The following is a 14,137-nucleotide window of genomic DNA, read 5'->3' as shown; positions in this document are numbered from 1 at the left end:
TCTGGACCTCCCGGGGAAAGGAAGAGGACGAGAGCCATAACCCTTGGCGCATCACAACTGCTGTGGCAGTGGACCGTACCGCAGTATTGGCCACATCAAGGGCAACTTGAAGAGCAGTGTGGGAGATGATTTGTCCCTCGGAAACTACGGCTGTAAATTGTTGTTTCTTTTCTTCAGGAATGTGATCAATAAAGTCCATGAATTTATTGTAATTTTTGTGGTCGTACTTTGCTAGAACGGCTGTATAATTAGCAATGTGAAACTGCAACGTGGAAGAAGCATATACCTTACGTCCGAGCAGATCTAATCGCTTACTGTCCTTGTTGGAAGGGGTGGAGCAGGGAAACTAGTGTTTGTTCTTTTGGTTAACTGTGCCTACTACCAGCGAGTTTGGTGCTGGGTGAGTAAACAGGAATTCCGAGCCCTTGGAAGGAATAAAGTACTTTCAGTCCGCTCTCTTACAGGTAGGCAGGCTTGCAGCCGGGGTTTGCCAAATGGCCTTGGCAGGTTCTAAAAGGGCTGCGTTGATAGGTAATGCAATTCCAGAAGAAGAAGAGCGCTGCAGGATGTTGGTTAGCTCATGCTGCTGTTCAGGGACTTCCTCCAGGTTAATTCGTAGCTCATTGGCAACTCTTTTAAAGAGGTCTTGAAATTTTGAGAAGTTGTCCGAAGACATCAGGGGAGGAGGAAGCAATGCTTCATCAGGCGGAACAACTGGTTCTACCGGGTTAGAGGCAGGCCGTGCTTGCTCTTATCGTTGTGACAGGGCTGCCTGGTGTCTGGAGTCAGTGGCAGGGTCGTCAGCTGGTGGTACCGAGCCGATCTCACACCTAGCTGCAGTGGTACAACGAGTGTGGTCCCGAGTATAAGGAGCCCATGGAGCCCAATATTGCCACTGTGGTGGGAAGGGCATGGGTGGTGCCATCCAGGGGTTCACGCACAAGGGGGCAGGACCCTCGGAGTAGGCAGGTCCTTCGCTCCGAGAGGGACTGAGGGACCCGCCGCCGAATTACCGCTGCAGACCCAGACGTGCCACCCCGATAGCAGCCGGAGTGCCGCCCCTTGGTATTGGCCGCCCCAAGCACCTGCTTCTTTAGCTGGTGCCTGGAGCCAGCCCTGGGAGTAGGACAGGCAGCTTTTCTATGACCTCTCTTGACTGGGGTCTGTGGAAGGGAGATCTGATAAGGTGAAAATTCTCCCTGCAGCCCAGATTCCTCATCACTGGAGGAAAGCTGTGCGGACCTTGCCTGAGTGTCCGGAGAGAAGTAGGTGTTAAGTAGGGGTGATTGCAAGATAGGTGACACCAGGAGGTCCCTTGAGTGTGTGAATTGCGGTGCCGCAGCGCCTCTGTCAGGGGAGGGCTGAGCAAGAGGAATTTGTTGTGAGGAGGGATTCCTCTGCACCGGTGTCCTGAGCGTTCTGTCACTGCTGGCTAGCTCAAAGGCTGGCGGTGCTGGGAGAGCTAGTATGCGTCGGCACCGCTTCCATTGCGGTGCCGAATGGTGCCGTGTGAGAGGCAGGCAACTGAAAGCCTGAAGCCTCAGCACCGGAGGTTAACGTGACTCCCGCAGCCGCAGGAGGGTTTCACACAGCGCCGGAGGAGCCCGGCACATCAAAGGGACTCAGCCGGGGGAGCGCAGGGAGGGAAGCAGTACCCGGAGAAGGCTTGTCCCTGTGAATACCCTTTGCAGGTGACAGAGACTGATTTTTTTTTGAAGTTTTCTTTTGTCTCTTTGAAGCAGGGGGGCTGCAGAGTCAGTGTCCAGCAGAGTCAGAGCCCGGGTCTGAGGCTGGTCCGAGAGATTTTTGCAGCAGGAGTAGTTTTAACCGCAGCTCCCTGTCTTCGCGTGCCCGGGATTTCAACTTGCTGCAGTGGGCACATTTTGGTGGGATGTGGGACTCCCCCAAACATTTAATCCATTTAGAGTGGCCATCTGAAAGAGGGATGGCATCATTACAGTTAGAGCAGCGCTTAAAACCTGGAGAGCCAGGAATGTCGGAAGTGGCTGTGCTGACAGGAACAAAAAAAATTATTTAATTAATTAATTAATTTATTTTTTGAAGAGAAGAGAAGGGCAAAGAGTACCTAACTAATACTGGTAAGCTAAACTAAGAGGGAAAAAAGTTGAACAAGGGAGAGAAGAAATTCTCTAACGAGTCTGCTGAGCTCCGTCTCAGGCCGGGGACGGTAGAGAAGGAACTGAGGAGACTGGTCGCGCATGCGTACTATTAAGGTACACTCAGAGCGGAGGGGCAAGCTCTGCGTGTGTGCGACCGGTATGAGTACTGCTGTAAAAATCTCCGAGCGAAGGCACAGGGACGCACCAACACCTGGAGTGGAGCACCCACAGGGACATCTCTTGAAGAAGAACTATGCTTAACTTTATTCACACAAGTAGCCTGCTCACATGAGCAGAGGTAAGCACAGGCATAATTAATTGCAGCATTAGGACCGGGAATTGTAAAGCCTTCCTATTATTGTTTATAGATGACTGCTGTTTACTCTAGGGAAGATGGTGGATCCTTTTCATTCAATGTATCAGATCCTGCCAGAAATCTAGTGATTGTTTTGTTGCCCAGTTTTAACTCCGTCTGCATAGATTGACTACCTTCACTTTAAATGCCTAGCCTTAATTTTTCTGGGTTGCTTACGGCTCTTAAGGGACCTTGCAAAGGGAATTAAAACCAACAGTAAAAGGTTCTATAGCCATATAAATAAGAAGAAAACAAAGAAAGAAGAAGTGGGACCGCTAAACACTGAGGATGGAGTGGAGGTTAAGGATAATCTAGGCATGGCCCAATATCTAAACAAATACTTTGCCTCAGTCTTTAATGAGGCTAATGAGGAGATTAGGGATAATGGTAGGATGACAAATGGGAATGAGGATATAGAGTTAGATATTACCACATCCAAGGTAGAAGCCAAACTCGAACAACTTAATAGGACTAAATCAGGGGGCCCAGATAATCTTCATCCAAGAATATTAAAGGAACTGGCACATGAAATTGCAAGCCCATTAGCAAGAATTTTTAATGAATCTGTAAACTCAGGGGTTGTACCGTACGACTGTAGAATTGCTAACATAGTTCCTATTTTTAAGAAAGGGAAAAAAAGTGATCCGAGTAACTACAGGCCTGTTAGTTTGACATCTGTAGTATGCAAGGTCTTGGAAAAATTTTTGAAGGAGAAAGTAGTTAAGGACATTGAGATCAATGGTAATTGGGTCAAAATACAACATGGTTTTACAAAAGGTAGATCGTGCCAAACCAACCTGATCTCCTTCTTTGAGAAGGTAACAGATTTTTTAGACAAAGGAAACGCAGTGGATCTAATTTACCTCAATTTCAGTAAGGCATTTGATACGGTTCCACATGGGGAATTATTAGCTAAATTTGAAAAGATGGGGATCAATATGAAAACTGAAAGGTGGATAAGGAACTGGTTAAAGGGGAGACTACAACGGGTCATACTGAAAGGTCAACTGTCAGGCTGGAAGGAGGTTACTAGTGGAGTTCCTCAGGGATCGGTTTTGAGACCAATCTTAATCTTTTTATTACTGACCTTGGCACAAAAAGTGGGAATGTGCTTGTCATAACTATAAAGGGAAGGGTGGCAGCTCTCCTGTGTACAGTGCTGTGGAATCCCTCCTGGCCAGAGACTCCAAATCCTTTTACCTGTAAAGGGTTAAGAAGCTCGGGTAACCTGGCTGACACCTGACCCAAAGGACCAATAAGGGGACAAGATACTTTCAAATCTTGGGGGGGGGAAAGGCTTTTGTTTGTGCTCTTTGTTTAAGGGGTTGTTCGCTCTTGGGACTGAGAGGGACCAGACATCAATCCAGGTTCTCCCCATCTTTCTAAACAAGTCTCTCATATTTCAAACTTGTAAGTAAAAAGCCAGGCAAGGCGTCTTAGTTTTACTTTGTTTTCTCAACTTGTAAATGTACCTTTTACCAGAGTGTTTATCTTTGTTTGCTGTACTTTGACCCTTCTCTTAACAAAGCCCCTTGTTAAAAAAACTTAACACCTCTGCCTTCAGGCAAGGAGAGATAAGATATGCATCTACCTTCAGCTCTGCTTTCTAAGCAGCTAGAAGGAAAAAAAAAATCTTACTGGCTTTTGGGTTTAAAACGATCTCCACCGCTGTGCCACCATGTCAAGGCTGTATCCCCACTTTGAACTTTAGGGTACAAGTGTGGGGGCCTGCATGAGGACTTCTAAGCTTAACTACCAGCTTAGTTCTGGTCCGCTGCCACCATTCCCTACCCTGGGAAGCTTTTAGAAACCTCTCACCAATTCCCTGGTGAATACAGATCCAAACTCCTTGGATCTTAAAACAAGGAGAAATTGACCCTTCCCCGCTCCTTCCTTTCACCAACTCCTGGTGGATACAGATCCAAACCCCCTTGGATCTTAAAACAAGGAGAAATCAATAAGGTTCTTAAAAAGAAGGCTTTTAATTAAAGAAAAAGGTAAAAATCATCTCTGTAAAATCAGTATGGAAAATAACTTTACAGGGTAATCAAACTTAAAGAGCTCAGAGGACCCCCCTCTAGTCTCAGGTTCAAAGTACAGCAAACAAAGATAAACACTCTGGTAAAAGGTACATTTACAAGTCCCTCTCAGTCCCAAGAGCGAACAACCCCTTAAAACAAAGAGCACACACAAAAGCCTTTCCCCCCCCAAGATTTGAAAGTATCTTGTCCCCTTATTGGTCCTTTGGGTCAGGTGTCAGCAGGTTACCCGAGCTTCTTAACCCTTTACAGGTAAAAGGATTTGGAGTCTCTGGCCAGGAGGGATTCCACAGCACTGTACACAGGAGAGCTGCCACCCTTCCCTTTATAGTTATGACAGTGCTAATAAAGTTTGCGGATGACACAAAGCTGGGAGGTATTGCTAATACAGAGAAGGACCAGGATATCATACAGGAAGATCTGGATGACCTTGTAAACTGGAGTAATAGTAATAGGATGAAATTTAATAGTGAAAAGTGCAAGGTCATACATTTAGGGATTAATAACAAGAATTTTGGTTATAAATTGGGGAAGCATCAGTTGGAAGTAACAGAGGAGGAGAAGGACCTCGGAGTATTGGTTGATCACAGGATGACTATGAGCCGCCAATGTGATATGGCCGTTAAAAAAGCTAATGCAGTCTTGGGATGTATCAGGTGAGGTATTTCCAGTAAAGATAAGGAGGTGTTAGTACCGTTATACAAGGCACCGGTGAGACCTCATCTGGAATATAGTGTGCAGCTCTGGTCTCCCATGTTTGGGAAGGATGAATTCAAACTGGAACAGGTACAGAGAAGGGCTACTAGGATGATCCGAGGAATGGAAAACCTGTCTTATGAAAGGAGACTCAAAGAGCTTGGCTTGTTTAGCCTAACCACAAGAAGGCTGAGGGGAGATATGATTGCTCTTTATAAATATATCAGAGGGATAAATATCAGGGAGGGAGAGGAATTATTTAACCTTAGTACCAATGTGGACACAAGAACAAATGGATATAAACTGGACATTAGGAAGTTTAGACTTGAAATTAGACTAAGGTTTCTAAGCATTAGAGGAGTGAAGTTCTGGAACAGCCTTCCAAGGGGAGTAGTGGGGGCAAAAGACATATCTGGCTTCAAGACTAAGCTTGATAAGTTTATGGAGAGGATGGTATGATGGGATAGCTTAATTTTGGCAATTAATTGATCTTCGATTATTAGCAGGTAAATATGCCCAATGGTCTGTGATGGGATGTTAAATGGGGTGGGATCTGAGTTACTACAGAGAATTCTTTCCTGGGTGCTGGCTGGTGAATCTTGCCCACATGCTCAGGGTTTAGCTGATCGCCATATTTGGGGTCAGGAAGGAATTTTCCTCCAGGGCAGATTGGCAGAGGCCCTGGAGGTTTTTCGCCTTCCTCTGCAGCGTGGGGCACAGGTCATTTGCTGGAGGATTCTCTGCACCTTGAGGTCTTTAAATCACGATTTGAGGACTTCAATAACTCAGGCATAGGTTAGGGGTTTGTTACAGGAGTGGGTGGGTGAGATTCTGTGGCCTGCATTGTACAGGAGGTCAGACTAGATCAGGGGTCGGCAACGTTTGGCACGCGGCTCGCCAGGGTAAGCACCCTGGCGGGCCGGGCCAGTTTTATTTACCTGCTGACGCGGCAGGTTCGGCCGATCGCGGCCCCCACTGGCCGCGGTTCGCCGTCCCGGGCCAATGGGGGCGGCGAGAAGCCGCGGCCAGCACATCGCTTGCCCGCGCCGCTTCTCTCCGCCCCTATTGGCCCGGGACGGCGAACCGCGGCCAGTGGGGGCCGCGATCGGCCGAACCTGCCGCGTCAGCAGGTAAATAAAACTGGCCCGGCCCGCCAGGGTGCTTACCCTGGCGAGCCGCGTGCCAAACGTTGCCGACCCCTGGACTAGATGATCACAATGGTCCCTTCTGACCTTAAAGTCTATGAGTCTATGAGCTCTGTTTATACTAAAGGATATTGTAGGGGTTTATTGTGTACAGAGGGGAGGTGGTTACACTCATGAGGAATAAGCCATGCAAGCTGCTGATCACGCAATCTCAAGAACATTTAAAGATGGTTAATGTTATTCTTCTGATGTTAAAAGCAGAATGGAACGAAGGGATTTACAGTATCTGATGCTGGGCTCCCAAATAACAAGCATCACACATTATGTAGCTTTGTAGCATGACAAACTTCAGTTTGAAATACATTTCACATTTCCTTCATGCTGAGGAGCGATTTCATTATGGGAACTCTCATACCACTGGGTTGGGCAAAAATGGATACAAGCTTTTTATCCTTTCAATCCCATCCCACACACAAAGTTCCCCTACCCCTTTGTCTGTAAGCTCTCCAGGGCAGAGAGTTTGTCTTATCTGTCACACACAGAGCACAAGCTAAACAAGTTTGAAATGTTTTGTAACATCCTGTGTAAATGTTGACTTCAACAAAAGTGAGGGAGGGGAGAAAAAGAGGTTGTTTTATTCCCTCTAAATCACTTCCAGTCTGTACCAGTTTTAGGTTTTGAAGTTGCCAATACTCAAGCACATTAGAGCCTGTATTAATCAAAGACCTGATCCTGAAAGTTCTGACCACTCTGCTTGTTAAAAACTCCAAGTTTTTTTTAGTAGTTACCAGTGTATCATTTCTGTTGACATGAGATTGATAAACATAGCACAGTGCCACATGAAATTACAGAAAGAAAATGCATACAATCAATAGTATAATTTTTTGATGTATAGTGAAAAGATCTAGTTCTAACTAACTAATGGTGGGCCAGAGCTGCAAAATTTGGATCCAGACCAAAAACTGCCCCACTTTTAGATGTTGTCAGATCTCTGGCCCTGATTTACGATAGAGCTTATGTGCTTAAGTCCATCTCTACTCAAAACACCATATAGCACCTAAGCACAGGCTTCAGTGTGGTCCTAAACAGGGGCGCTTCCCTGCATGAGGGTCTATAATTGTAACATGGAATGGAGAACATGGAATTATAATAGGCTTGGAATAAAGAAAGCTAGTCTTATTGTCTTTCAGGATAGACTCTCTTAATGCCATCAGTGACAGCGACAATACTCACAGGAAACAAGGACATAAAGCTCACCTGCCATTCCAAAGTTCAGCTGAGGCATTTCTTCATTCTTTGCCACTTTCTTGGGACTTGGTAAATCTTTTGCAGATTCTGGCGGGAAGGCCCATAGCTTTTTTCTGTTTGTAACAGTGGATGACTGGGTTTTCACAGGTTTGTTTGTTGTAGGGCACCACTTGTAGCCAGGATTTGCCTTCATAAATGCATCTTTGTACTAGACAGGAAAGGAAAAAATAAGTGGTAAGGAAAATATTCATATCAGACATGGCAATCTGATATTTATAGGACAATGGGAGAGCACCCTGCTCACTAGAGTGTTCAATTCAGCATATAGTCTTTTATGCTCTTAATTGTGGAGTTTCATCAAAGGTCTTAGTCATATCTCTAAACCTGTACTTTGAATTCACTCTGACCACCAAGCCAAACCTAAAAGATTAAGTTATTAAACAGCAGGATTTAAAAATAGCAAGAGTTTTTCCTCTCCTTACTGGTTATCAGTAGCTTGATAATAAACCATTTGGAGATAAATGTGGCAAGATTTCATGGCTCCTTGCTCTGCATACACTTTTTCGGGGGGGGGGGGGAGCAGGGGAAGATGACAACTTTGTATTTTACAATATTTTAGTTATATTCTTTTCAAAGCCAGGTATATTCATGAGAAAATAAACTGTTACTTACAGATACTGTCTCATTTTCTGTGACAGTGCATCTGATACTTTGCTCCGAGCTCATAATTAGAATTTACCACCATGCATAGCGATCTTTAGCATTAGAATACACTGTGGCTGTTTGAAAACTTTCTATGGCCTTGAACACTCAAAGCATGTGCAGTACCATGTGCTCCAGTCATTCATGTGACATCAGTCCAACCACTTTTCGCACAAAAGCACTGAATTTCCTTTAAAAAAATATTGCACACAAATAAAACTAAAGAAAATAAATCCTTTGGCTACTGATGGAAACAGGTAATAAATGTTTTGAAAACCACGTCCTCTAAAAGAGATACTCCAGTGCTTTCCCAGATCAATATCCATGTGAATTGCAAAACCCTGTGTGCTTTGTGGCAGTATTATCATTGCATGTGTGTCTCTTATACTTTCATTTCCATCTTAATCTATCAACTGTCATTGTCAGCCTCCAGATTGTAGCATGGATATAGATGATTCACCTCAGAAAAACAAAAATACTATGTGAATACATTGTGTGAAGTTCTATTTTTATTTATTTGTAGGCTTTCCTATAAACAATTTGTAGGTGCTGCTGACCACATATTCTCTCTCTGTATATCTTGAATGGGGAACACGTATTAGATTGGAAAATTAAAGACTGTGGCACCTCCTCCTTTTTTTTTTTTAATTCAGCTTGAAGAGTTCATTTTATAGTGAATGTGCATCACATGAAAATAGCATCATCAAGAACACACACACACACACACACACACACACATACACACACACACACACATACACACACACACACACAGCTTTACTTGCTATTGTTAGAACATCAAGCCCACTCATGAATCAGTTTTCCTGCTCACACAGTTAAAAGCACAGAGTCCCCAATAGCACTAAAGTATATAACCCCACAGGATCATAATACATCACCTACTCATATTTTTGTATTACAAAACTCCTGGCTATTGCTTAATTACCATTCATTTTTAACTATTCGTAATGATTTGGGAGGCCAAGTAGGATCTGAATGTGTCCTGACAGATGCTTAATTCTTTTCTTAAAAATAATAAACATTTTTAAAACAAAATAAAAATAAAAATAAAAATAGATGGCTCCAGGCAGCACTGTAACTGATATGGCTATTCATAGCACAGGATGTTTTCTTGAGAGAGGGCCTAGTCATTAGTTGTTTAATGACTGCCAGCACCTCTTGGAAGAAGCATTAAAAATTTCCATCAGTGCTCCCTTGCTGGCTTTCAGTCAGCCATGTATTGCCAACACCAAGCATTCAAAATTCACAAATCCGGGGTGACACGGATACACAGACACTCAAAGAAAAAAAAAATGAATCATGAGATTGATTTAAAATAATAAAATCTGGGTCTCTATTTCCCTTCTGGGATTTGAGCCTTCAAAATTTGTGGTTTTGGGAAGATGGATGGTCCAGTGGTTAAGGTGCTGGCCTGGCACGTGGGAAACCTGGGTTTAATTCGCTGCTTTGCCATGGACTTCCTGAGTGAACTTGGGAAAGTCACTTAGCCTCTTGTGCCTTAGTTCCCCATCTGCAAAATGGGGATAACAACACTTCCCTACCTCACAGTGAGGATCAAAATATTGGGAAGGGCTTTGAGATCTACTGATGAAAATATAGGCATTAGTATTATATTGTTGTTTCCAGCTTTTCTCTGAAAACATGAACGCTAGAAATTTAACACACACACACACACACTCTCTCTCTCTTTTTTTAAAGTAATATTCTCACAAATCACATGAATCCAGGAGCTTGGACTTTCCAAAAAAACACCAAGAGTTTTGGCAACACTGTGAAGGACATGGTTTACATGCATGTCATGGTCCACATCTCTCCCAGCATATCTAGCAAAACTCCATTGGTGAAGGCATAATATTTGTCTCTTCTCATTTTGATGCTGCTTCCAAAGCAGCCGCAAAACAAGGTCTGAGTCTGAGCTTGTCTGTGAAATAGCTGAAAGAGTCCTCACAGTGAGAAGCGTTCAAATCTGTTGCTGAGTGGCAACAGTCTGTATTCATCAGGCTGTTCACCACAGGAAAGAGGCCAAACAATTCTGCTGGCCCAGATATTGTGGATTCAAAGACATATTTTAAAATTAACTGTTTTCCAACAAGGCTTTAGCACTAATGCCCTTTCTGTTTTTTTTTAAAAAGCTATTTGAAAAATTCTAGCCCAAATATAAAAGGAGCGATGGGGAGGCATTCTTAAGAGGTGAACTCTATCCCTTTAGTGCACTCAGGTAATTAAAATAGACAAACATATTTATGTACAATTCAAGCTGTAAGTGACTGGGGAATAAGGACTACCTTTACTGAGGAGAAAATGGCTCTTTCACTCTAAACTATAATGGTAACAAATGGCAGTGAGCACATGTGGATCTGCCAGAAGTATTTAGCAGCTATTGAGCTTTTGCCCTTGTGCAATAAAAGTTTCATAGTTTAAGTTGAAGCTGACCTACAAAGGTTACAGGATACAAATCAAAAGCATGCCGTCACTCCTACTGAAGACAATAGCAGAACTTCCACTGACTTCCATATTTTAAACTAACAAAAATTCCATGTACTCTCAGAATTGTTGGCTAAGATTTTTAAAACTGGGGGCCAGATTTTCAAAGGTACTTGGGAACCTAAAGATTCAGATAGGCACTTCTGAAATTCCCAGTAGGTGCCTCAGTTCATTAGACACCTAATTCCCATAGAAAGGCAATGAGAGTTAGGCACTCAGTCTGCTTAAGAGCTTTGAAAATCCTATTAGGAACCTACCTGCACCTTTAAGTGCCTGAACACCTTTGAAAATCCAGCCTTGGTGCCTACAGCTAGGCTTCTAAGTTCATGTTTAGGTACCTATATAAATGACCGGATTTTCAAAATTGCTTAAGTCCATGAGAATTGCTGGGTGCTCAGCACTTCTGAGGAAATTCAGAACACTTATTTAGATGCCTAACTTTAGGCATCCAATTTTGAAAGCTTGACCATTTGCAGTAAAAATCTTGAGATCTGATGACAGCAATGGTGGAATACCACCACAGTGAAAAGCTTTTATGAAATATTTCAAATAATATTTTTTTGAAATGTGTCAGTTAGTTTAGATGGCTTAACAATTAGAAAAAAAATTGCAATATGAAAGTAATTTTATTCTTTCCTCTTATTGGTGGCCACCTGCTAGCCTGTAAATTGCCTGTCTTTAGGAAAAGGCAAACAACACTTTTTAACAGGTTTGTGTTACCCCACTTGAGAATCCCCACAACAAACCCAAGCACTAAATAATATGAAGTAATACAGTTCAAAATGAGGTTTCAGTTGATTATGTTTATTTTATAATGTGAGCCTGATTATGAAGAGGTACTAAAGATATTCAGTTGTAGACTATTGTTGCTAATTATTATTGTTGTACTGAACAACTGTTTGAAGAATAAAAATTATATGCTTTATATCTTCTACACATTCTTGGAACTCATTTTAATGATCTGAACTCCCTTGGATATATTGTTTCTCTTCAATAGCGAATGCACAATGTGTTCTTAAAGCCAAGAAAAACTAACTCATTACAGGAACAGTGACATATAATAGTATGATTAATAGTTCCAGATCTGTCACTTCTCATGAGTTATGCAATTATTCCCCTCCCAACCCTTACTAAATAAAAGTTTCTTTCAGCAAGAGAAAGTATTAAAGAAAGAAAGAAAGTACATTAGATTTACTTATTTTGAAAAAAAGAGTAAAAAACTTTCCTCTTTCCTTTTTTCAATATATGTATTATATCTCTTCCCTGACTTTTTCTTAATTTTTAAAAGCACTGCCTAATTTAAAGTGGGAAGGTAAAATAAATTAGGAACTGCAATAACAGGAACAAACCCATAGTTCATCTAACTCAGTACCCTGTCACAGACTGTGAACAATACTGGGTGCTTCAGAAATTGTTTACATCTGCTTTTTATTTTTTTTATTTATAAAGTATATCTATGCCATGAACAGTGCTTACTATTTCTGAACATATCCCAAGACAGAAGCTCCAGAAATAAGCAGATCTCCAGAGATCCACATGATCTAATACAGCTCCCTCAAGGTATCCAAACTTCATGTGTGTTTGGAAACAGAAAGAAATGATCCTAAATAATATGCACAGGTTATGGATAATTGTCTCCTTAATTGTCCTAAGAATAGCTCTGTCTCAGGCTTCATCTACCGCTTATTCTATAGTCCATGAGCTCAGACATAGTGTTCTTCTTTTTCATTGCCCCAGCAGTTGCCTTGTTTGATGTCGAACTCCATAGTTCTCCATACAATCCATGTTAAACAACTAATTACTATCTTCTGTTTTGGGCTAAGAAGTCTATCCTATATAACTGGCTACAGACAAACCCACTCCAACGTCAGCACTTGAAATCTTTTTGGGACCAATTTACTAGGCAAGTTATTCCCACAGAAAACCTCACATTTAAACTGTGAGATAAAACAGACATTTTATGAAATGAGGGACTTCTCACGGGATTCCCAGATAAGGGAATTTGATGACATATTGTTCACGGATTCAGGGATTGGATTCTGCCATAGCAACACTTGCCACCTGATCAATTACATACCAGAGAGAAAACAACGAATACGCAAAGTGAACAGTTCATGAACCACTGGCAGCTTAAAAAATTATTTGGCAAAACTATTTGGTGAACAATGATTTTATTACCAAAGAAAAAAAATAGGCTATGTTTTTGGAATTTTTGGTTCAACAAGGATTGTTTAACAGGCTCTATTACCAATAGGAAAAGCACAGTTCAAGATAATGTCATCTATCAGTACTGTTGATTAACATGGAATGGACTTTTAATTATGCCTTCACTGGGCACATTCCTGCCACGCCTTTCTGAATGGACGATGACATGCCATTTACATGCTAGCATCATATGAATGCTGTATCATGAGCTCTATGCTCTATATCCAGTGCATTCAGAAGATTACCAAGGGCAGGATAGTTTGGATACAAACAGACTGCTTCCCTTGCACTCTGATTCAAAATAACACGAGCATTAGTGACAGTAACACACCAACAAACTTAAAATTAAAGCACTGTACAAAACCACAGGGCACAGAGTCTTACTTTAGAAAATGGCACTTCAGAGAATTTCTGATATACCATGTGACACATTTATATCATGTTAAATGCTAAGACATTATAATGCACAGAAGAAAAGACATTTACTGCACAAATTCAGTTGACAACCACCCACAATTGGGATAGTACATACCTCCTTGGCCATGTCAGTGTATTTCTGCTTTTCTTTCGGGTCTAGAACAGCCCACCAATCTGCCAATATCTTGGTAGCACCACGATTGTCCAGACGGGGGTGTTCCTGCCGCACAAGGGAGCGATGACGTTTGCAAAATAAGAGAAATGCGTTCATTGGCCTGCGGGCTCGCTGCTCTGAGGATTCATCATCTTCTGTTTCATCAGCATCGTGCTCTAGACCTTCAGCTCCAAGAAGTTGGACCTATTAGCACCAAAAGAGAAATGTTAAAAAAAATAAATCAGTCAATAAAACATGGATAAGCGTCACCCATTATATTAAAATTTGTACATGCATATATATAACTAAAACAATGATACGCACACGGCCTTCCCAAAATATGTCTACAGAAAAAGCTTGTTCAAGCCAAAGTTTCACTCTGAAACTCTCTTCCCAGACTTGAGCTCAGATTAAGAGAGGAAACAGGTGAGGGCCATTCTCTGCCACCAGCCTGGAGAGTTCAACCTCAGGCACTGAAAGCAAGAGCAACCTATTACATAATTGTCACAATGCAACAATGGAGAAAGGATCTCTTAGTTAACTTAGCCTGG

At 42.2% G+C, this 14,137-nt stretch overlaps 1 protein-coding gene across 1 annotated transcript in view; it reads right to left on the bottom strand.

Annotated features, from left to right (window-relative positions):
• Positions 1-14,137, bottom strand: part of BBX (BBX high mobility group box domain containing) — a 193,107-nt gene that overhangs the window by 74,274 nt on the left and 104,696 nt on the right. The window contains exons 5-6 of the mRNA XM_065419519.1: positions 13,548-13,790; positions 7,613-7,811 (exon numbers count right to left, since the gene is read on the bottom strand). Coding sequence (XP_065275591.1) covers positions 7,613-7,811; positions 13,548-13,790 — 442 coding nt within the window. The remainder of the gene's footprint in view (positions 1-7,612; positions 7,812-13,547; positions 13,791-14,137) is intronic.

Source organism: Emys orbicularis, chromosome 1 (assembly GCF_028017835.1).
Source record: "Emys orbicularis isolate rEmyOrb1 chromosome 1, rEmyOrb1.hap1, whole genome shotgun sequence".
Taxonomy (NCBI): Eukaryota; Metazoa; Chordata; order Testudines; family Emydidae; genus Emys; species Emys orbicularis.
Note: the sequence above shows the minus strand (reverse complement) of the source record. Positions and strands in the feature narration are given on the sequence as shown.